General features: G+C 40.9%; 4 protein-coding genes and 1 long non-coding RNA gene across 6 annotated transcripts; 4 read left to right on the top strand and 1 right to left on the bottom strand.

Moving 5' to 3' along the window:
• The first annotated feature begins 13487 nt into the window (after window positions 1-13487).
• LOC148716534 (uncharacterized) lies at window positions 13488-15103 on the top strand. Its single transcript, XR_015995318.1, has 4 exons — window positions 13488-13640; window positions 13749-13834; window positions 14145-14181; window positions 14688-15103. It is a non-coding gene; the product is annotated as an uncharacterized LOC148716534 (long non-coding RNA).
• Window positions 14856-16666, bottom strand: LOC111335524 (uncharacterized). Of its 2 annotated transcripts, none has more exons than XM_022941449.2 (2): window positions 16087-16666; window positions 14856-15759 (listed from the first exon to the last, which is right to left on the bottom strand). In XM_022941449.2, exons 1-2 carry the CDS (start codon window positions 16577-16579, stop codon window positions 15347-15349), a joined length of 906 nt encoding a protein of 301 aa, XP_022797184.1. In that variant the 5' UTR covers window positions 16580-16666; the 3' UTR covers window positions 14856-15346. The 2 variants fall into 2 exon arrangements, with proteins under 2 accessions (XP_022797184.1, XP_022797183.1); XM_022941448.2 differs by having other exon boundaries at window positions 15916-16665.
• A 703-nt stretch (window positions 16667-17369) lies between these two features.
• On the top strand, window positions 17370-19001 carry LOC148716533 (uncharacterized). Its single transcript, XM_088744599.1, has 2 exons — window positions 17370-17423; window positions 17721-19001. The coding sequence occupies exons 1-2, from the start codon at window positions 17370-17372 to the stop codon at window positions 18795-18797; spliced, it is 1131 nt and encodes a 376-aa protein (XP_088600725.1). The 3' UTR covers window positions 18798-19001.
• A 15-nt stretch (window positions 19002-19016) lies between these two features.
• On the top strand, window positions 19017-21439 carry LOC148716532 (uncharacterized). Its single transcript, XM_088744598.1, has 4 exons — window positions 19017-19472; window positions 19841-20137; window positions 20396-20544; window positions 20739-21439. The coding sequence occupies exons 1-4, from the start codon at window positions 19305-19307 to the stop codon at window positions 21235-21237; spliced, it is 1113 nt and encodes a 370-aa protein (XP_088600724.1). The 5' UTR covers window positions 19017-19304; the 3' UTR covers window positions 21238-21439.
• Window positions 21440-21502: 63 nt separating this feature from the next.
• On the top strand, window positions 21503-24242 carry LOC111343564 (uncharacterized). Its single transcript, XM_088744998.1, has 2 exons — window positions 21503-22152; window positions 22516-24242. The coding sequence occupies exons 1-2, from the start codon at window positions 21686-21688 to the stop codon at window positions 23918-23920; spliced, it is 1872 nt and encodes a 623-aa protein (XP_088601124.1). The 5' UTR covers window positions 21503-21685; the 3' UTR covers window positions 23921-24242.
• The last annotated feature ends 39 nt before the right edge of the window (window positions 24243-24281 follow it).

The raw sequence follows: 24281 nt of genomic DNA, 5'->3' as shown, positions 1-24281 counted from the left end.
GAACTGAGAAATTTTTTCAAGTATATTATTAAAAGTAAAACAAGCATTTATTCTATAATGTTTTGGTCAAAGACTTTAATTTTTTTGCTGGCTCCTAAAAGAGCCGTTTTTTTGTAGATCCCCCATCGAACCAAGAGAACTAAGTTACCAGGATATAATTCGCGGATGTGACGTAGCAACTTCTCGAAGCGGTTTCCCGGGTACTGTCGCTGCCAATTGAACTCATCAAGGTAACCTGGAACTTTATCTCTAAAAGTGCCGCTCATTCTCTTCAGCTTTTTCTTCACCTGATTTCACAATCCCTCAATGATGTTAGTGTGAGCCGCAGTAACAGGATCGACAAAGTTTTCCGAATGATTGACCATCAAATGAATGTATTTGATGCTATTCAGGTTGAAATAGGGCAAAAATGTGTCTGAAATAATGATAGTTCCTGGTGGGATAAATTCTTGGAAAAGAAAAGTAACCAGTGTCTCTCTTGAGCGATCAGGAACACAGAAAATGAGGGCCCAACCACTTTCTCTCTCTACCATCCCGAACACCCACTTGCCTTTCGATATGCGACCGCAGTTGTACTTAAGTTTGTGGCCAAACATGGACTTGTCAATCTCAACTGTCTTCCCGCATCCTCCTAATTTAACGTTTCCATTTAGTATCTTCAATGAACATATTCTTTGGACAACCAATAAAGAACCAGTTATTGAAATTCAAAGCTATTCACATGCTAATCCCCTTAGCACACATTCTTTCAATTAAGCCAATCATGTCTTCTTTATTGAGATTCGATCCTACCATGAGTATAAAAGAGCATTGTTAACTAAACTCAATTACCAGTTGAATACAACTGCGATTGGATTCCGTGAAAATGTCTCATTGAAGTGTACCATTAGTGGGGGCGACCACACAAGGCTGCAGTGTGTTAATCTCTGCAACAGCTGTAGCTCGGACAAGTGTCGCTGCAAATGTAACCAGTCTGAAGCCAAAAAGAAAAACTACCAAGCGTGCCCGTCAACCTGAACCACCTCTTGAGGAAGACGAAGAGGGACCAACCATCGAGGAATACGAGGCGCTGGCAAGAAAGTACGAGTGGCACTGCAAAAGTAACGAGAGCTTAGGCAAAGTATGCCAGGCTCTCAGAGACCAGAATGGTGAACTCTGTTCAGAGATAGACAAGAAAGAGGCTGAGATGGAGGAGCTGAACACCGACGCTCAAGAGCTTGCCCACGTGATCAGGATAAAAGAAGGGGTGATCAAGGACCTAAAAACATCTCTAGTTGCCGCGAAGAAAAAAATTGCTAGATTGCAGGCGGAGCTAAGCCGAGTAACGGAAGGACAGCAAGCCAGACAAAAACAGTGACAGTGCCAGTTAAATCCACACGAGTCAGTAACCACAGTCTGGCCGCAATCCACCATAGGTACCAGAAAGTCCTTTACACAGTATGGAAGCACAACTGTAGCATGGCAAATGCATACCACTTAGCTGTAATAATAATAATATAATAATAATAATAACACCTTTATTTAGACACGATAATGTTTGAAGCTGAACAGCTTGTGGGTTTCCTTTTAAATCTAAATAAACTCTGAATTAAATAAGTTCAAATGACAATGGTTTTTGAAAAGGGGAAAACCCGACTACCCGGAGAAAAAAGTTTCAGAGCAGAGTAGAGAACCAACAAACTCAATCCACTTATGACGCCGGGTCCGGGAATCGAACCCAAGACACATTCGTCGAAGGCTAGCGCTCTCACCACTACGTCAACCCTGTTGTCCCAGAAGCACAATCTGTGATTTTGTTGCGATCGCAGAATTACAAGTTGTCGATAAGCGGGAGCATGAGCAAGCGACAAACGAGCACCAAGGTTCAGTGAAGGAGTTGGAGGCAGCATCTCGGCAGCGTTTATGCAAGCACATTCCTACCATGGACCACCTAAGAAGAGAGGGCAAGCTGTTGCCCATAAAGTTTGACAACCAATTCTAAGAGTTGCTTTGCTTCTCAATGACTCACAACAGCTCCTTTAGCAGCCACCATCTTTATAAAAGTCACTGACCAATAAAGGAATGTATCACATTTATAAAGTAATTTCCCATACATCAAATTAACCTGAAAAATCGAAAAAGATTTGTGGAGGAATGTATGTATTTAATTGATTACAAAGGGCAACAACCAAAACAGTCATCATCGAGTCCTTTCACATATGTGACCTCTCACGCGAAAACGTACACTAACGGCTATCCGTTCGAAGGCGTTTTGCCGTTCACTTGCCGTTCACCAGCCGTTCAAAAAAATTTGCACCCGTTCGCACGGCCAGGGTTATCCGTTCAAAAAAAACTTGCATCCGTTCGCACGGCTTGTGTTATCCGTTCAAAAAAAATTTGCATCCGTTCCCGCGGCTTGGGTTATCCGTTCAAAAAAAACTTGCATCCGTTCGCACGGCTTGTGTTATCCGTTCAAAAAAATTAGCATCCGTTCGCACGGCTTGGGTCATCCGTTCAAAAAAATATAGTATCCGTTCGCACGGCTTGGGTTATCCGTTCACAAAAAACTTGCATCCGTTCGCACGGCTTGTGTTATCCGTTCAAAAAAATTTGCATCCGTTCGTACTGCTGGTGTTATCCGTTCCAAAAAACTAATAATTATTGGTTCAGCCGGTTACCCCTTGGGAAAAGTAATTAAAATTCAACAGTTCGCACGGCTGGGGTTTCGGTCGTCCGTTGAGAAAAATCCTCAACTGTTGTTCATCAGTTCAAAAAAATGCTTAGCCGCATAAACAAGTTCTATAGCAGACGTGCTTTGAAGTTTGCAATTTTCTCTTATAATATTTTTTGAGAAGAGTTTGTTCTGAGAGGTCTGAGGGCCTCCCCTTAAATAAGATTTTTTTTAACACCTTGCGGGTGACAGGAACTAAAGTGCGTATTCCGAAATGCTGTTTAAAATGAGTACACACATCAAGGACTGTGTCTTTTTCGAATCGTTCGACTTTGTAGATGTGGGTGTCCTGGAATGTTGTTTCCTTATCGGAAATTTCAGCCGTCAACTGAAATGAGCAATCTGTTCCTGGAAGTTTATAGCAATTTTTTTTTAACTGTATCGATCGTTACATCATCTTGAGTGTTTTAGCTTGTGCCGCGCGCGTTGATTCGATCGTACATCAGTTCTTCAGGTTCAGTGTTGTAGCTGTTGCGGGTCGCTTTCTTCTCTTTATTTCAGTCTTAAAACGACCGATTTCACGTTAATGGAAGCGCATAATCGCATTTACTTTTTCTTGCTCCGTGTTCTAACGGATTTGATTTACTTCTGCGTGCCTTTGTAAAGCCTTGAATAAAATCATTGTCCGGTGTTATTTTGGCCCTCGCCCTATATTGTAGGGTTTCTGGGCATTTAGGCCTTTTACCGATGAACGTGAGCAAGCCACTAGCCAACGCTTACACTTTGCCAAGTCTCGCAAAGGTTTTGGGAAAGGAATGAATACTTTCCTTCCCCCTAACTCTTTGAGGAGTTGTAGCAAGTTTTATTCCATGTAGTTGTCAAGACAACGCGCTTTAGAGTGGAAGTTGATTGGCTGAACTGAACGTTGCGTTACCTTTGGCAAAATATCAAACACCACAGTGCGTTATGCAAATTTCGCTTGTGGCGAATGTTATGCTTTGACAAGTGTAGACACCGCTCGTTCTTACGCAAAGAGATGGTTTCGTCCACCTAAAATAACCTTAGTTCTCTGTATCTTTGTTACTGGTAGATATTTAACGAGAAATGTGCACAGGAATGTTTGATTTTGAACTTTAAAAAACAGGTTCTGAGTTAATGTTGGAGACGCAACCACAAAGTCGATATTCAGCTGAAAATTGAATGATGTTTGTTTTCTTTGCTCTGTGTCAAAGTAATCTGGTCGTTGATTTAAAATGGTTATCATCTTTACTCGTTCAACCGTTCAAAAATTTGCCACAGCCGTTCGGCCGTTCACCGTCAGCCGTTCAAAATTTTTCTACAACCGTTCAGTCGTTCACTGTCAGCCGTTCAGCCGTTCACTGTCAGCCGTTCAAAACTTTTCCTCAGCCGTTTACCGTGAGCCGTGAGCCGTTCAAAAATTTTCCACAGCCGTTCAGCCGTTCACTTTGAACCGTTCAAAAATTTTCCACAGCCGTTCAACCGTTCACTTTGGACCGTTCAAAAATTTTTTTCAGCCGTTCAGCCGTTCACTTTGAGCCGTTCAAAATTTTTCTTCGGCCGTTCAGCCGTTCATGTTAGCCGTTTCAATCGCCTTGGCCATCCGTTTGTCATCCGTTCACTAGCCGTGCGTTTTGCCGTTCGAACGGATAGCCGTTAGTGTACGTTTTCGCGTGAGAGGTCACATATTGTTCCATACAAACGAATATCGTTGAATCACATAGTTAAATCGGGATTCTGCTCTAGAAGATCGTAAAACGGACTTGCAATAAGCCCCAATTGTTGCTTACCTGAAGAAAAAATCTCTAAGCGTCCGATAGAGTAATCTTGTCCTATTAAACTGCGAAATTAATCGATGACAATTTCGAACTGGTAAACCAACAGATTGCCAACAGAAAACCGACAAGTGACCGACAGTTTACCAACTGTCGGTCAACAGTTTTTCGTGTCAATTGGGAAAACTGTTGGCCGACTCTTGGCCAACTGTCGGCTGTCTCTCGACCGTCTGTTGATTGTTCGTCGGCCGAAACATATTTAAGAGAGCTGTTCTTCAATTTTTTTAGATGCAATGTCACAGGCGTCACACTGATTCCCAACATGGTGAGTAAATTCATTAACCTTTTAAATATATCTTCCACATGACAGGACACTAACTGCATGAAAATTATTTCAGTAACTCCAAAACATCTCAGAACTCACATGTCACTGACTATTGTATAATAATAAACAAAGCAATTAAATGCAAAAATACTCTAGGCTACTGTTTACAAGTCATACACATTTCACTATTTTACTTAACTTCCTCTTCAAAACTGAAGTTCAAATGTATTCTTGAGTTTAACTTAAAAGATTTAAAAAGAAACCCTCTAGCTGCTACATATTTTCCTTCTAACTAAGTTACACAAATTTGGTATTGGATGAAAACAACTGACAAAGTAGTGTTTAGACATTTTGTTACTGTTAAAGAGATTTATTGGTGCTCAAAAAAGAATCATGGTACTGTAAACATGGCGTGCTCGCTAGTGTAGATTAAAGAAACCTGTCGAGTTTATCTGCACATATAAGAGGATTAACAGGCTATCTTTACATTTGGCGACGAGGATGATTTTCCAAGTGTTCAAAACTAAATTTTTATTGAGAAGGAAATCATGCCTGTGACTGGAACACCCGAAGGACAAGAAACCAACCCAAGCGCGCCATCGTCCTCCAACTCAGGTGGGGCGAATGCAAAACAGATTCTGGAGGTCTGTGGCCTTCCTTGCTTTGAGCGCAAGGGAGAGCCCAATTCGTTGTCTGTTTGATGGAAACGATGGAGACGCATTTTTAACTTGTATGTGGCTGCGAAAGGAGTAACCAATGAAGGGCAGAAAGTAGCGTTGCTGTTACATTCAGGAGGTATTGAGTTACGAGAAATTTATTACACTCTGGTGTCTGAAGTTCGAGATAGTTTATTTAACAATTGCGTTGCAGTCCTGGATAACTATTTTACACCGAAAGTTAATGTTCCATTTGAGCAACATGTTTTACGCCAAATGTAAAAGATGGAGGCGGAAGCTATCAATCAATTGGTGTGGTGTCTGCGCTAGAATGCTATATCCTGTGAGTTTCCAAGAGTGGATGAAGCCATCCGTGAACAGATCATCGAAAAATGTAAATGATCGACTAGCAAAGAAAAAGGGGACAAAAGAAAAGAAATCTGGAGAAGAAAGGAAATGCTACCAGTGTGGTGGAACTGGTAATCTTGCACAGGACATGAGCTGTCCAGCATTGGACAAGATTTGTAAAAAACGTGGTAAAAGTGGTCACTTTGCAGCTTGTTGCAAGACAAAATCAACCAAGAAACCTGTAACGTTTTTGTCACGCAATTGCTTGTTGTCATGTGACTCGAGTTAGCCAATCAAGTTAGTCTTACCTCATGCTAGGATTCGCTTGCACTGTAAGTTCTTCGTTCTATTAAACGTTAAGATTCCAACTACCTTGTGATAGTTTATTTCACTGGAATCCCAACATGGTGTCAGGAGTCTTCTTTTAAATTGTCTTTGAACTCCTAAAACCTTCACGAGCGACCTGTAATGCGAAGAATTTTTTGGAAATGCCTCTATCGCCTGATAATCAAACGCCACTTGCTCAACACAGCAGATCGCTTCTCTGACGTTTACTACTAACGTACCTCCACCAGGGCAGCTGGAATTAAAAGGCAATCTCTCCGAGAACTGGAACAAATGGAAACAAGTTTGGGACGCCTACGAAACCGTCAGAAAGCTAAACAAAAGGGAAAGTAGATTCGGTATAGCGACTTTCATCACTTGCATCGGTCCCGACGGGCTCAAAGTACACAATGGCCTGCCCTTTTGCTCAGATGAGGACAAACAAGACATAAACATCGTTCTGAATCTATGGAAGTCTCATTGTATTGGTCAGACAAATGTGATCTACGACCGTTACAAGTTCAACAATCGCAAACAAGAGTCTCACGAATCAATCAATGTTTATGCTGCAGCACTGCGAGCATTAGCGGCAACGTGCAAATTTGGCAAGTTAAAAGCTGAGATTATTCGCAACCACCTCGTTTGTGGAATCACCGACAATAGTGTTCGTCAAAAGCTGTTCCAAGAGCCTAAATCATTGCTTGAAAAGTGTTTGGATATCTGTCGATCAGCTGAAGCCACCAGTGCTCACCTCAAGGTTATCAGCGGGCAGTCATCGAGCACAGGCACACCAGCTGATAATGACAATGCAGTAGACAAGCGGAAAAGGTCGAAAGCGCCACCCAAATGACGCAGCGCCGGTGAGAAGCAAAAACAGCCCTTACCCGAACCCAAAGAACATGGTTAAAATGTTGTAAACACTGCGGAAGAAGTCATGCCAAGCAACGCATGAGATGTCCTGCATTTGGAAAGCTGTGTAGTGCATGCAATAAACCCAATCATTTTGCTAAAATGTGCAGGAGTGTTTCTAGTAAAAACAGCCGAAAACGGAATGATGTTAACATGGTCACCTCTGAAGATTCCTCCGAAGAATTGCTGTCAGTATCCTTTGATTCACATTAAGGAAATGTACATGCAGTCAATGAAGACAATTTTCCTGAGAAGAAAATCTTTGCGACAATGGAAATTGCAGGAGCAAATATTCAAATGCAAATTCACACGGGTGCCTCGTGTAATGTTTTACCTCGAAAATTTGTGCCCTCAGGAACACTCATTACTGAGGCTGACCGTACTTTGAAGATGTATTGCAACTCTACTTTGCCTGTCTTAGGAACATGTAGAGTGAGCATGCGTAACCCAAAGAACAGCAAGAAGTACAATGTCGAATTTGTTGTTGTGAAAGGCAATTATACACCATTGATTGGATCTCGTGCTTCTCAGCAAATGAATCTGGTAACAGTTCACCAAGAAAACATTCAGCAAGTTACCACCGACGCTCAAAGTCTTACCCTGAATCAAGTAGCAGAAGAGTTTGGAAATGTGTTTAAAGGACAAGGCTGTATGGAAGGAAAACTACACCTCGAAATTGACGCAACAGTCACACCAGTGATTAATCCACCTCGTCGAGTCCTGTTTGCACTCAAAGATAACTTGAAGTCTGAATTAGACTGGTTAGAGAGACTACAAATGATCCAGAAAGTAAAAGAGCCTACTGAATGGGAGTCAACCCTCGTAGTGGTGGAAAAGCCGAATGGCAAGTTGAGGGTTTGTATCGACCCAGTCCACTTGAATAAGGCGCTGAAACGATCGCACTATCCCTTACCCGTAATAGAAGACGTCCTTCCTGAGCTATCCAATGTCAAAGTTTTCAGAAAAGCCGACCTTAAAGATTGTTTCCTACACATTGAGCTTGATGACGACTCATCTTTATTGACCACCTTCCAGACACCATGGGGACGCTACTGTTGGAAGAGTATGCCCTTTGCAATTTCACCCACTCCCGAGCTGTTTCAGCAAAAGCTTGACCAAAACCTAGAAGGGCTACCCGGTGTGCACAGAATCTTCGATGACCTGCTTATAACAGGAAAGGGTCCTACCCTCTCAGCAGCAACTCAGGACCATGATAAGAACTTAAGAGGTCTTTTAGAAAGATGCCAAGAAAGGAACATTAAGCTCAACAGGGACAAGTTCATGTTCAAGTGCTCCCAAGTTCCCTTTATCGGTCACTTATTGACTAGCAAAGGATTGAAGCCTGACCCACAGAAAGTAGAAGCTATCTGCTACATGCCCAAACCGGAAGATGTTCAAGCAGTACAACGCTTTGTTAACACAGTGAAGTACCTCTCAAGGTGTTTAGAGGACCTGTCCGATATGTCTGAGCCCCTCCGCAGACTTACACATAAAGGTGCTCCTTGGAAGTGGTCTCAGGAGCAAGAAGAAGCCTTTACAAAAATCAAGAAAGCTGTGTCCACTACTCCAGTGTTAAAATTTTTCACTCCAAACGAGCCAGTTGAGGGTGAAGATGCCTCAGAGAAAGGAATTGGCTTCGCCCTTATGCAAGAAAGTCAGCCTGTAACCTATGCGAGCAGATCTCTCACAACAGCTGAGCAAAACTACTCACAAATCGCGAAGGAGCTACTTGCACAAGTCTTTGGCATGGAGCATAATCACCAATATGTATACGGCAGAAAGGTTACCCTGTGGACAGACCATAAGCCTGTAGAGATAATTGCCAAGAAACCTCTGGCTGCAGCTCCAAAATGTCTACAGCGTCTTATAATGAGATAAAGTACAGACGTGGCCCTGAGATGTATCTTGCCAATACACTTTCCAGAGTGTACTTGCCCCAGGAAAGGCAGATCAAGAAGTGGAGAGGATCCATTCTGTAAATTTCCTATCAATATCTGCGCCACAGATCCAAGAAATCCGCAAAGAAACTGCCAAAGATCCTGTTTTGAAGACTCTTGAAGCAACGATTCTAAATGGTTGGCCTAGCCAAAGAATGGAACCACATCCTGAACTGCATGAGTACTTCAAAGTCAAGGACGAGTTGGCGACACAAGATGACATTATTTTCAAGAGTCCCAAATGCGTCATTCCAAAAAGTCTAAGACCCAAGATCATGGAAAAGCTCCACCGATCCCACATCAGTATTCAAGGTTGTTTAAGAAGAGCCCGTGAAGTGGTGTATTGGCCCAACATGAACAGAGAAGTGACAGAATTCATCTCAAAATGTGAAACCTGCAACACCTTCCAGTCTGCCGAACAGAAAGAGCCTCTTATTTGCTATGAAATCCCACAGCATCCTTGGGAAAAGATTCGTTGTGACATGTTCAAGTTTAATAATCAAGACTACCTGTGTACCGTCGACTACTTCTCCGATTATTTTGAGATTAATGAGCTACGCAAGTCAAGAAAGGAGACACAGTGATTGGAAAGCTCAAGAAACGTTTTGCCACCCATGGAATTCCAGATACATTCCATAGTGATAATGGTCCACCCTTTTCTTCAAATGAGTTCTCAGCCTTTGCAGCAATGTACGAGTTTGAACACGTCACCAGTTTGCCGTAGTATCCGCAGAGCAACGGCAAAGTGGAAAATGCAGTTAAAACAGCAAAAAGCCTGATGAAGAAATCTGCTACTACAAACGGATTTTCAGCTTGTATTGCTAGATTGGCAAAATACACCAACAGAAGGTATGAAGAGTTCACCAGCACAATGATTGTTCAGCAGGCGTACAAGAACACTACTGCCGACCTCAAAGAAACTCTTGAAACCCCAGTTAGGCACAGATGTTAGAGAGAGGAAGTTACAGAGGAAAGAAGTTCAGACACGTTATTACAATCAAAATGTCAAAGAACTTTACAGCCTCATAAAAGGTGATGTTGTACGCATGAAACCACAAGCCTCTGACAGAAAGCAGAGATAGACAAAGGCACAAGTTGAGCAACAAGTAGATGTCAGATCCTACCCCATTAGAACAGAAGATGGCAGGTTGTTCCGAAGAAACCAGAGACATCTTCGACAGTCAAAGGAACCGCTCATGACTAAGGATGGGAACATTCAAATTCCAACTCCAATTCTGAACAGTCCACCAACCAAAGCCAGCACAGAAACCTTACCAGGAGAAAACAGCACAGGACGCCCAACAACACTGTCCAGAAACCAACCAGGGCCAAGATCATCAGCTACCCATCAAGCCCCATTGACTGAGTGCCCAAAGAGCAATGTGTTCACACGCAGCGGACGCTCTATTCGTCCCCCTGCCTACTTAAAAGACTTTGTTCAGACTTAGATCTTTACATTTATTCTTTTTTTTTCTTTACTGTTTGACCAAGTTTGTGACGAACATTATCGTTATGTTTCTCAGCTTATTTCCGTGTACACCTCTGCGAATATTTTATTGGAACCGTTCATTGTTTCATTTTCTCTATAGTTCCAGTTGTTCCTTTAAAAAAAAAAAAAAAGAAGGAAAGGTGTAACATTATTGTCACGCAATCGCTTGTTGTCATGTGACTTGAGTTACCCAATCAAGTTAGTCTTACCTCGTGCTAGGATTTCCTTGAACTGTAAGTTCTTCGTTCTATTAAACGTTAAGATTCCAACTACCTTGTGATAGTTTATTTCACTGGAATCCCAACAAAACCGAGTGGAAGACATCCTTCAGAAGGAGCTAATAAAGTCTCAGAAGAAAAAGATAACTGTGCTATTGTGTTGGATACAAAGAGCAGTAATAGCTCGAGGTGGTGTTGATTTGTCTGTTGGAGGTGTCCGGTTAAAGAATGTCCTAATTGACATGGGGGCAACATGTAACATTGTGGATCTTGTTACATGGAAAAGTCTTAAACAGAAAGGAGTTAAGTGCAAATCCCGAAAGTGTGAGAAGAAGCTGTTTGCTTACGGCCTAACCAAATCAATCGAGGTTGTTGAAACTTTTGAAAGCGAAATTCATTGTAAAGAGCCTGGAGAAAAGTGTGTGGATGAGTTTACTGTTGTTGAAGGTCGTGGTAAAGCTCTGCTGGGAAAGGATACAGCTGAGAAGCTGAACGTGTTGAGAGTTGGACCTCCGAACTCACCACAAGCATACTCAATCACAAGTGAAAGAACTTCTTTGGAGATTGTTAAGAACTTTGCTGATGTTTTTCCTGGACTGGGTAAATTGGAAAATTTTCACCTTAAGTTGCATGTGAACAAAGATGTGACCTCTCACGCGAAAACGTACACTAACGGCTATCCATTCGAAGGCGTTTTGCCGTTCACTTGCCGTTCACCAGCCGTTCAAAAAAATTTGCATCCGTTCGCACGGCCAGGGTTATCCGTTCAAAAAAAACTTGCATCCGTTCGCACGGCTTGTGTTATCCGTTCGAAAAAAATTTGCATCCGTTCCCGCTGCTTGGGTTATCCGTTCAAAAAAAATTTGCATCCGTTCGCACGGCTTGTGTTATCCGTTCAAAAAAATTAGCATCCGTTCGCACGGCTTGGGTCATCCGTTCAAAAAAATATAGTATCCGTTCGCATGGCTTGGGTTATCCGTTCAAAAAAAAATTGCATCCGTTCGCACGGCTTGTGTTATCCGTTCAAAAACATTTGCATCCGTTCGTACTGCTGGTGTTATCCGTTCCAAAAAACTAATAATTATTGGTTCAGCCGGTTACCCCTTGGGAAAAGTAATTAAAATTCAACAGTTCGCACGGCTGGGGTTTCGGTCGTCCGTTGAGAAAAATCCTCAACTGTTGTTCATCAGTTCAGAAAAATGCTTAGCCGCATAAACAAGTTCTATAGCAGACGTGCTTTGAAGTTTGCAATTTTCTCTTGTAATATTTTTTGAGAAGAGTTTGTTCTGAGAGGTCTGAGGGCCTCCCCTTAAATAAGATTTTTTTTAACACCTTGCGGGTGACAGGAACTAAAGTGCGTATTCCGAAATGCTGTTTAAAATGAGTACACACATCAAGGACTGTGTCTTTTTCGAATCGTTCGACTTTGTAGATGTGGGTGTCCTGGAATGTTGTTTCCTTATCGGAAATTTCAGCCGTCAACTGAAATGAGCAATCTGTTCCTGGAAGTTTATAGCAATTTTTTTTTAACTGTATCGATCGTTACATCATCTTGAGTGTTTTAGCTTGTGCCGCGCGCGTTGATTCGATCGTACATCAGTTCTTCAGGTTCAGTGTTGTAGCTGTTGCGGGTCGCTTTCTTCTCTTTATTTCAGTCTTAAAACGACCGATTTCACGTTAATGGAAGCGCATAATCGCATTTACTTTTTCTTGCTCCGTGTTCTAACGGATTTGATTTACTTCTGCGTGCCTTTGTAAAGCCTTGAATAAAATCATTGTCCGGTGTTATTTTGGCCCTCGCCCTATATTGTAGGGTTTCTGGGCATTTAGGCATTTTACCGATGAACGTGAGCAAGCCACTACCCGACGCTTACACTTTGCCAAGTCTCGCAAAGGTTTTGGGAAAGGAATGAATACTTTCCTTCCCCTATTCCTCTAACTCTTTGATTGATTTTTGCCTTTTATCGGCACATCTTGAGTCTGTCTTACACTCACGCCAACAACAGTGTTTGGTACCAACCATGCCACTTCCTTTAAGAACGCTAACTCTTTTTAGTGAAATTTCCTGTTGTTTTCTTTCAATTTGATTGCGCGGCTCTCAGAGCTTGCGAAGTTTTCTCAAAACATTGCAGTAAATAAATTAGTCAAACGCAAGAAATTCTTGAAATTACGGCTGTTTCCTTGATGAGATTTACCGATCAAATTTGCTAGTCAAGACTAAATGAAGGTGTCAGCCTTGTTCAGTTGGTCACAACTTTACTGTGTTTGGTGGCCCCTAAAAGAGCCGTTGTTTGATTGATTGCTCTAAGAACAGCAGTCACAAAATTGTCGATTTTACTTTCTCCTCTAATTCATCTAGTCCCTTCAGCATGTTCTCGACACTTACAACAACAGAACGATAATTCTCCATAACAAAAGACAAATCTTGTCCTTCTGGTAAAGCTGCAGCTGTCTCTTGCAGTTTGATTTCAGTTTCCTTTAGTACCTCCAATAAATCGAGGCGTTCATTGCAGATGTAATTTAGGATTTCACGCTCTCGATCCATGCTGGCATGAACTCTTGAAACGAAGGTTTTTTTCGCGAGCGCTCAAAAATAACCGCTGTACAATCCGTCAGTCAGTTAAGTGTGCAATCTCCTCCTACAATTTGTTTCTCGCTCACGTTTGCCGCCGTGTATAAATAGCCATTTAGTCCTTTGGCCTAATTACTCCCCCAAAGATTACACTTTGCTTCGGTGTTTCAGGCTTGTTTTTATTTCATGTAAGAAAGCAACTGCTTCATTTACGCGAAAGGTCACGTCCAAAAATAGGGACCTTAAGCACCAGGACGCGAGGTACGGCGACGCGGTACCGGATGTCAATTTTTAGTTCCGGTTATGGGCACGGAAGCCAGTCGTACTTGTCTCATCGTGTCGTCGCGATTCTGGGACGCCAGACAGTGTGGTTTCACGTCGTGGGACAACGTGTTCGGTTTTTTAACTCTTTCAACGAGGTAAGACTAAGTTTTTGCCCACTAACTTATTAAACAATCATTCAACAACATTCCTGGCCAGTTTAAGATGGTAAAGATCTAAATTATTCTTTGATTTCTTCGTTTAAGATGAGTCTAGTGTTCGCACCTTCTGAGCCCTCCACGAGTCGATCTTCAACTGCTTCTTCGAGTCGTCCAAAGACTTCAAAACAATCGTAAGTTCTCTTAGTTATTGAAAATAATGCCAAGTCGTGTGTTATAAGTTTTGAAATCCTACAAATACTCTGTATTTCGTCTGCAAAATTGAGATATATACCTGAGTTCACATCTTACCGCCATGTTGTCAACATTGCTGTGTAAAGTTTGTCACACAGTGATTTCTCTTGAAGAGATTTTAGTAAAATACGGAGTCTGAATTGTTAACGCAGTAAATTTCAGGTTGGCATCTTTGAATTGTTAATATTTGTCTTACTGTAGTCATGCTAAGTTTCTGTAAGCTTAAAAGTTTTATATTTTTCTAAACAGAAATGCTATGCATTGGACTGAGGAGCATGATACCCTATTATGCAGGGAAATCCGCGCTGTTGACCCTTTTGACACAAAGAAAGGCAAAGCTCAGCGAGGCGAGAAGTGGAAAGTCATAGCAGACAACGTGATGACCATCGAAAGGCCCAAATTTAAGGTGGAAGCTAGGTCAGTGAGGGACAGGTATCGTTTCCTGGCACAGAAAGTCCAAAGAAAGTTGAATGACGAGGAAAAGGCATCAGGTATCGAGACCGATATGGTTGAATGGGAGACAATTGTGGAAGAATTAATTGAAAAGGAAAGGGAATGTGATAGTGCACATGATGCAGATGCAGAGGTAAAGTGTAAGAAGAAAGAATATGATAGGTTGACAGCAGATGGAATGAGACGCAAGGCTATGGAGAGGATTGGAAAAAGCAAAAAGAGTGGAGAGGATGATGAAAATCCAGAACAAGAAACAAGACCGAAAAAGCGGAGATCAAATGGAAGTGATACCTTAATGTACTTACGGGAAAAAAATGAGTCTATGGAGAAGTTCAGAAAGGAAGAAATGGAAATGAAGAGGAGGGAGGTTGAATTACAAGAAAAAAAGCATGATGATTTTATGAAGATGATGCTAGCACAACAGCAACTACAAGCACAGAAGATGCAAGAATTTCAGACAATGATGTTGGCACTGATGTCAAGAATGGTGCAAAAATGAACAATAAGTCCTGTGTTTATCCAATTTTATTTCAAAAGTGTATTATCATGGTCTTATTGAAAACCAAAATTATCCCTTAGTTATTTATTACATCTCCTGTTCCAGTTTGCACTGATAAAATATTGTTTATTGTTTTAGGCTATATTTTTCCAGGCTATGATTTTTACTTTGTGTCTTAAAATGTTTGTTTAAGTTTCAGGACATTGAAATGTTTAAAGTTTTAAATACCAATCAAATAAATTTATAGCAGAATGACTATGGTTAGATTTTATTCAACTATATCAATTAAGAGTTGATTTTTTTGATGCCGAACTATTTTTTCTTGGTTGATGGAAAGCCATTCTAGTAAAATAGAAACAGAGAAATTAGTCTCTACTACAGGTTAGTCCTACTCGAAACCATTGATTTTCTATTTCAAATAGACTGGTTTGAAAAATCCATTAAATTCAAAGAAAACCTGAGATGGTACAAAACTTATTAATGATCTCATTATAAAGTCTCATGAGAAGTATTCCTGTAGTGTTGGTGGCTCAAGCCCAAAGAATTTTGAGGTTTCATTAAAGTACATACATGTCAAGGCATTGCGTAGAATTGCTGCTACAATGTAAAATTTACCTACAGCACTCAACTGCAATTTCAGGTTCTTTTTAAAGTCCAAAAACTTGAAGTAATTAACAATGTCTGCAAAAAGCCATTCAACAGACTCTCGAACAGAACTCATTGATTCATTGAAGAAATGCATTTGAGGGGTAAGCACTGCATTCCTGAATGGAGCTTGCAAGTGGATCCTCAATGGGTAAGCTGGGTCACCGTACAGGCACATAGGGTCACCAGTAGAAGAAAAGGCATACTGGCTTAGCTGCTGTAGGAGCCCAGAATCTGCAAGCATACCAGAATCATGTTTTCTTCCTTCTGAAAAGTAGAAATAAAAATACAGTATTACTAAAACAATGTGAACCATTAACTAACTTAAAGTGAACTATTATTAAACCAATAAAACTAGAAGCACAAAAAAATATAAAATCAAAGAAAATGTATGAATGAAAGATTTTGAATACTATCACTTACCAACTGGGCCAAATAATTGAGCAATGATTCCATTGGGCAAAGTAACAGATTGGAATTTTATGGCATGCACTCTTTTATGACCATTATAAACTATTCTTTGGTGTTCTCCTGGTCTACAGATAGGTCTCACAGTTCCATCTATAAAACCAAAACAATTATTTAGTGCACCACCTTTATCATGAACTGCAGCAGCATACGCCTCAAGCTTTAAAGGCATAAGTAGATCTTGATTCCATGCTGTGATTCTGTGGTGATGGTTGTCATAGATGTAATCGATCACTTCGTTTGTTAACATACTTATGACAGGAACAGGCCTTGCAAATAGAGGTATCATGTCACTGTATCGACATGGGTAGGCAAGGCGCTTGAGAACCATACAGAGTGCTTCCATTCCATCACAAATCGATCTTTGATGGCAAACTATGCGGTCAGGGATGTTTAATGCTTCTTTAAGCATGAAAAGATCGTTCTTTTCAACTCTGAAGTCTGCTTTGCACGTTGCAGGATCGATGGAGTTCAAATCAAACTTCTCGTAATCTTCGTAGCCAAAAGATGGATTTTTCGAGGTACTTTCTTCGTATAACAGCACAAATTCTTTTTCATCAATAACTCCGCTATCGAACGCTAAAAGTAGCGCTTCTCTCGTTTCTTGAAAAGAGCACATCTAAAGAGGTTTTTTGAAGCTCGCGTCGTGTTTGCTGTGAAAGCTTAAGGACAAAAAGGTAATGCACACGACCGCGTCCTGGTTCCAGGACTCTCTCGGTCATCACGTTCGCGTTGTGGGTCTCGCGTCTTGCTGCTAAAGGTCCCTAATATCTCTTCAATGAAGCGCCAAGGTGTTATGATACGGGCAACAAAGAAAACAATTAGTAACATAAGTCGCACCTTCCATTAGAATGCCGCCAGTAAACAGCAGCACTGATAAACTATTCGCACGCGTCAAGTATAAATAGCTCTTAGAAATGAATTATAATTGTTATTACTATTATTATTATGTTTTACGGGGAAGGGGGAGGTTCTAACACAGCCAGTATGACAATAGCGAAATGTCACTACTGTAAAGTGGTTCATTGTTTGCACTGTTTAATTTTCGCTATTTTAGCGCAAGGGAACTTGGCGCGAAATTTAGCTACCGCGAAGTCGGAGTCAAAATTTCCACGTTTCCTTTTCCGGCTACGAACAGCAGTTTCCTCGTTGACACTGGCGATAGCTTCTGCTGGAACGTTGCACTGCACCGCTTCCTTTAAGAATGCTAACTCTTTTTAGTGAAATTTCCTGTCGTTTTCTTTCAATACTACAGCTCTCGCTGAGACATTTCATTTCAGTTGGTCGCAATGTTTGTCTGAGTGTGTGCGGGTGGTCTCATAGGATATCACATAACAAAATATATTTTTAGTTATAGCAGAACGCTCTATTGAAAAGACGTAAGTTTCAAATTGATGAGTCAAAAAGCCATGCTTGGGAATTTTTCTAACAATAAGGTTACACAAGCCGCGCGGCATGAGGACGTGAGAAATTTACCATTGAATAGGTTATTGTTTACGACTGAAAACAATTAGTGACAGTTGCTATAACAACATAAACCATATGAAAGGCCTTAAATAAAGCAAGACGACAGACACCAGCTTCGTTTCAGCCTTGTTTTGACGCGTGGCCTACTGTAAGGGACCGGTCATTATTTATCGCCTGGGGGAGGTCGGAGTATTTAGGGGGGATCACATGGTTTTTTGAAGACCTTTAGGGGGGATCAGCCGTAATTGACAAGCATAATGGGGGGGATCAGACCAAAAAAAAAGGAATTTTAGGTCGCGCCAGGACAATCAAACAAACAACTGTCTCTCCAGTCATACGAAGAGTACGAAAAGAAACGGATGGAGAAAAATGCCTGGTATGTCTGTAGTCAGGTAGCCGAGAGAATTGATGATGCCCCTGTCCTTAAAGATTACATCAAGAGCAAAGTAAGCGAGTCCCCTGATGAATTATTCTTTTTCAATTCTGTTTACCTCGACAACTATTGGGGTGCATCAGAACGAAAGAAAGAGCAAGCGCCCGGTGCAGCATACTTCCGAAAGATCGAATCGTTTATGGAAGACCACTATATTCGTGGAGAACTTTTTATGGAATTCTGTCGTGATGCCTGTAAAGAGTCAAGAGAAGAAAGTTCCAATCTCTGTTCCTGGTGTTCTAACAATAGATGGGTCGGTCCAGAAACGGAAAGAATTCCGCAACCTGTACCAGATTCAAACAATCCTGGACATTTCATGGATATCTATCAGACGGAATCGACGGGCAGGACACCAGATGATTACCTTCCAAGAAAATGTATTAAAGATCTGTACGAGGAACATTCTGACAGTATCAGAAACGATCAGGATACCATGAAGAGCTTCTGCTCAAAATATAATGTGGAAGAGAAGCACGTCATTGCATATGTTAATCATTTGAAGGATATTGAGATCCGAAAGGACATCAGAACAAGAGCAGCTCAGGAGCGAAGAAGGCAAGAGGCCGAACGAACGTACAAGGACTTTCAATGGGATAACCTCATCGAGGGTGGCAAAGTTCAAAAGTTGCGGGTAAGAGAACTAGACCTGTATCTCAACAAGCATGGTTTGACGACTGTGGGTCGGAAACTTGACAAAGTGAAGGCCATTCGATGTCACTATTACCGACAGAATAAAGAGACTGTGATAACAGAAGAACTGTCGAGTGATGAAGATGACGTGGAATTCGAGGATGAAGAATCCGAAAGTGGAGAGGCAGAGAGCGACGATGACTATGTTTTCGTGGATTTGGATGAACAGCCTGAGATTGGCACTTCCTCGACAATTCAGTTCGTATCTGACGAGCAAATATTTACCGTTGTGGTTCAAGGTCCATGAGACGTAAGTACCACTATTAAAATATCACTTGCATATTCAAAAAGTTATTTGGCGGTGGCTGGGAGAAAAGGGGGGGGGATCATGAAACTTTCCACTACCGATAAGGGGGGATCTCTAAAAAACCAGATACTCTACGGGGGGATCAGGTAAATGCTTCGATGTGACAACAAAAATACTCCGACCCCCCCCAGGCGATAAATAATGACCGGTCCCTAAACCCAACATGTCTCGCAGAAATCAGCTTAAAGTGCCGAAGTACGGCCTATTTTATTTCGCATCGGATAAGTCGACGAGCATCGTTCCAACGAAAAATATTGTGAAAGTTGTTCAAGGCGACAATACAACGAGAGGAAGTGTTGTCAACGTGAGGTACGAAAAAGAGGAACTTGAAGCAACAATCATTGGAGTTGCAGGTTAGACCAATTACTTTCTTTTTACATTTTGTGTGCCATGAATTTGTTTTGTAAAAAGCCACGACTAAGATTCCAAGGGAAATTATAATGAATTATGTTTTATTTTCTATACCTTGCAGATGACCAGACAAAACTAATGCGTCTGGACGCAGAGTTCGTTGCTAGCAACAAGGACCTTTTTTTAACTGCACCTGAGTCGCTCAACCCAACCGATGCAGCAGAAGTAACTGAGACCACAAGCGTGGAAAAGGCGAATCAAAAAGTAAGTATGTAAGAATAAATGACTTTTTTGAGCGGTTAGCTTTGATTCGTAAAGCAGTTGATAGCACTTGGCCACTCGTTTGCGTTGGGGTTTCGGTACAATTTCGTTTTTTTCGTGTTTTTTAAACTTGATTAACAAGGGTGCTAGAGAGTCAGGTTTTCGTCACCCGCATGGAAGTTAAAACTTTAGTTCAAAATGGTTTCCGTATATATCATGCGTGAATTTTTACAAGATAGTAATTCGCCGGTCTCGGAAGGAAAACACCGCTTTTTAAAGCTGTAAATCAGCATGGCGTGTGCTAATGTTGATTGTTTTCTGAAGTTCCTTTAACAAATCTAACAGATCCTGTATTTGCTTGTTTGTCTCAGACGGTTGATATTCAAGCGGTTCCCCCTGAAGACCCATACTCGGAGTTCTTAGCCAGTCAGAAGAAACGAGAGAAGGAGTGGAGGGCAAACCGGCGCGACGCAAAAAAACCTAAACTATCAGCCCCTTCAACACCAAGTTACGGCCCGGCCAGTGGAACTGACAGTGAAGACAGTGTTTTGGACCTGCGCAAGAAACTTGCAGAAAAGAATGCGGAATGTAGCAGTTTGAGGATAAAGTTTGAAAATAATGAGGAATTACTGAAAAAGCAGATGGATTTTCAAGAGAGTGTTTTGAAGGTAACGTTTCTTTGAAATTTGCTGCCAGTTTCCTGTTGTCTGTTATCATCATTGTCCCCCAAAATTAGTATACTGGTTGAACACAGGCTTTTTGATCAATTTAAATTCCTTGGTTGAAATTTTCATAGCCAGAAAAACGTTAAATCGATGCCGAAAGTAATCGAGTTCGCTGAATCAAGCGTTCGATTTGGTTCTATTAGTAATGTCAGGATTTACCTCAATTTTAAGCTCATTATCACGTCTTGCTTTCTCTTTTAGATGCTCTCGAAAATACAAGGCTGTGTAGCAGGATTAGAAGAAAAAATGGCCGCGGGTTTTTCACAATTAGAAGAGTGCCTTGAGGGACTCGAGAGACAAACAGTTAATCCATTCCCTTTAGTGAGTTGTACAGCAATTTTTCTGCTTCTGTATACGTATGCTCAAGTTACACTTCGGTTGTTTATTCTTTGCATAAACTTAAGCCCAATATGCTACAAGTGAATTTCAGTCAACTGCTTAACTCGTATAATATTATCTTAACCGAGACACACAATTATCGCCTGACTTAAACTGAACGGGTTGCTATTTCTTTGCCTTTGTAGTTAAATGCCACTATCAGCTAAGGTTGCGTGAATGAAGGAGTCGCAGGCGAAACCGACAGCGAAGACCTTGCCACCATCAACATTGATACCTTAAACACACTTTGCGAAGAGAACCAACCAGAGACTAGCCTGCATCTCCCTTCTGCGTTGCAGTCGCCCTGCACAGCACAGAAAGTTGGCGAGGAGCTTATAGGCACCTGCGTGACTCCCACTAAAATAAAGCTCGTCCAGCAGACACTGGGAAGAGAAAATGAGCGGCACTTGTGCGCACTTAAGCTTCTTCCATTTTTTTTCAGCAAGGAAGAACTTGCGACAAGTAACACGGACGGTTCCCATGACAAAAAATGTCTAGACAACAACAAACTTAATTCTTTAAAAGTATTATTGTTTACCAGTTTTCCAGTTAGTTGCAGCGAGGAAAAAGATAAAGCGTGGAGAGTAATCAAGGGAAAAATAAATTCTAAATGCCGAGCTGCGAAGCGTTTAGTCAAAGACAACGTTTGTGAACGTCCATTGTAATTTTATTGACGCTTAGGAAAACTCCAGCGTTTACATTGCATTTTGTGTTTCTAGGGCTTTAGTTAGTAATGGTTCTTTTGTGGAGTTTTAATGAGCCGTGGACTCGCATTTTGCCTCTGCTTTCTGTAGCGCGCTTAAATGAAGCTAATCGCTTTTTACTACGGACTATTCTCTCAACATTGATATAAATTTTACTCATATACGTCTGGTGGAGTCTGAGTTAAGCTTAATAAGTTAATATATTTCCCCGTGCTGACAAACTGGTAGTCTCCTTCGCAGCCGTTTTTAGGCTCGTCACGCAACGCTCCTCCCCACGAACGGCTGCTTCTTTTTGAACTGCATTCCTTTCCCTTTTCTGACCAACCAGAGTTTGGTTCTCAGATCCTGAAACCGTTCGCGCCAATGCCAACAAGCCAATCACAGCGCGTGTCTTATATAAGCAATCAAAATGGCGTCTCTTGATGAAGTATTTTCCCTTGTGGCTTCAACATTCAAAATTTCTTCGTTAAATACACACCAGAAGACAGCTATAAGTGCAGTTACGGAGAAGAAAAGAGATGTTTTCGTTAATTTACCTACAGGTTATGGTAAATCGCTTATTTACCAAGCCTTACCGACCACTTTTGATGCACTTCGATCAACTTCAGGACATACTGTTGTAGTTGTTAGTCCATTGATTAGTCTCATGGATGATCAAGTCAAGTTCCTTACGAGTGTTGGGATTAGCGCTCTAAACCTGACCTCGGCTTCTGAAGATGAAAGAGTAAGTGTTGAAAACGGGAAATATTCATTGGTCTATGGATCGCCGGAAGCATGGCTCAAAAACGACCGCTGGAGGGTGATGTTGCACAACGATGTATATTCCCGTAAGCTTTGTGCCATTGCAGTCGATGAGGCACATGTTCTAAGGCAATGGTAAGTGGGTTTCAGGCAATATCTTGCCTTATTTATTCTTCAGATGTAGAAATGTTGGCTTTTGACTAGTGCAGCCTTTCACGCAATTAAAATACTTTTTATACCTCATTGATCTTGTTTTACAAAACTTTCGCAGTCTGTACTCATCTTTTGTGCAATAGTTAGTCTATAGGCAGACTAATCTCAATTAACGGATTATTTTATGTTGTTGATGAAGTTTTGTGAGTTGATAATTTGAAATACAATTAGAATACGTTTCACTTTCTCTGAAGATAATTACCAGTATGTCTTATTTATATTATTTTGATGTAGCATTTACGTCCGGCTAAAAATGCTAACAGACTTAAAAATCTTTATTTCAAGGGGGACTTCACAGGAAAATAAAATGGCTGCATTTAGAGAATGTTACGGGAAGTTGTATGAGTTAAGGTCTTTGGCTTCAGACGTCCCAGTCATTGCTTTGACAGCCACCGCAACTCGCCTCACAAGAGATACCATCCTCAACATATTACATATGGAATGCTTTGTTGAAATTAAAGAAAGTCCTAACAAAACCAACATCAGGTATGTTGTTCATTGTATGGACAAAAAGGCTGAACATGAAGAATACTTTGCTTGGCTTACTGATACACTGAGGACAGAAGGACAGAATTGTGTAAGAACCATCGTGTACTGTCAAACAATTAAACAGTGTAGCATTATTTATGCTACAATGAGTGGTCTGCTTGGTAAGGAGAATATGACAAGTAGCAATGGATATCCACTAGTCGAAATGCTTCATTCATGCACTCCAGAGGCAAACAAGAAAATTGTTTTGGAGTCTTTTCAGCAAGAACATGGTTCAGTTAGGCTACTTATAGCTACAATTGCCTTTGGTATGGGCATCAATTGTAAAGGGGTTCAAAGAGTGATTCATTATGGACCTTCGAAGAATGTAGAAGCATATGTACAAGAGACTGGGCGTGCTGGAAGAGACAGTGGTGAAAGTGTTGCTTTTTTGCTTTATCATGGTGTATTGCTGAACCATGTCCATTCTGACATAAAGTCTTTCATCAAAACTAAAGAGTGTAGAAGGATGACTCTGATGAAGCATTTTGATGCAGATGCTGTCAATATAGAGATACCTCACAAGTGCTGTGACATTTGTGCAGCAAGTTGTGACTGTGGGCAACCAGATTGTTTCAGTTACTGTAAATACCCATCACAAGCCATTCAGAATGTAACTGTTGGTACACACCAGCAAAGAAGTGTATCAGCAGACAGCAAAAAACTTGTAGAGAATGCCTTGAATCAATATCACAAAATATTAGTTTTGAAACTCTTAAATACAAGTGCCAATGGAGAAGTCAAAACTCTAACAAATCTTCACTTCATGTTGGGATTTTCTGAGCATCAGATATTTCAGGTTTTGGAAAACATAGCCTCAATTTTTACTCTTTCAGACATCTATAAGTCAGTGGAAGTATGGGACAAACGTCATGCACAGAAAGTTTTATCAGTCATTAGCATTGTTTTTGGGGATGTTACATGTGACAGAGACCTCCCTGGTACCCATTTTGAAAGCAGCATTGATTTTGATGATGAGTACATGGATGAATGGGATGAGATTTTTCAAGACAGTGAACTGTTTGACATGATTGTTGATAATGTATCTTTATCTCAGTTGGATGAGTCAATCTCCATGCTTGAAGAGACACTGGACAATTCAACAGAATCATTGGATGATGAAATACCAGCAGATATTTTGGCCGCAATTGTGAAAGTATAGATCTAAGTAAATAAACGCCTGTAACATTGAAATCGGTACAATTAGTCTCAACAGCATTAGTGATAGGAGTGGACATAGTTATTAATAGGGATTTCTTATTATTACTATAATGCTAATGATTATGAAGAAAACAAATTAGGCATATAGAGTGCCTATTGTACTAGGTTGTACATAACATCAACACTTAACTAAATCTAATATTTCAGTACAGTTTCAACAAGTAAGAAATGGACAAATTGATTTTGCCATAACCTATGACATGCATATCTTGTGGTTCAATATTTTGTTGGTTTTAAATTTCATTTACTTTCATTTTGCATAAGAGCAGAAGATCGTGGTCTATGGTATCAAACGCTAGATT

This window comes from Stylophora pistillata, chromosome 14, assembly GCF_964205215.1.
Source record: "Stylophora pistillata chromosome 14, jaStyPist1.2, whole genome shotgun sequence".
Lineage (NCBI taxonomy): Eukaryota > Metazoa > Cnidaria > Anthozoa > Scleractinia > Pocilloporidae > Stylophora > Stylophora pistillata.
Note: the sequence above shows the minus strand (reverse complement) of the source record. Positions and strands in the feature narration are given on the sequence as shown.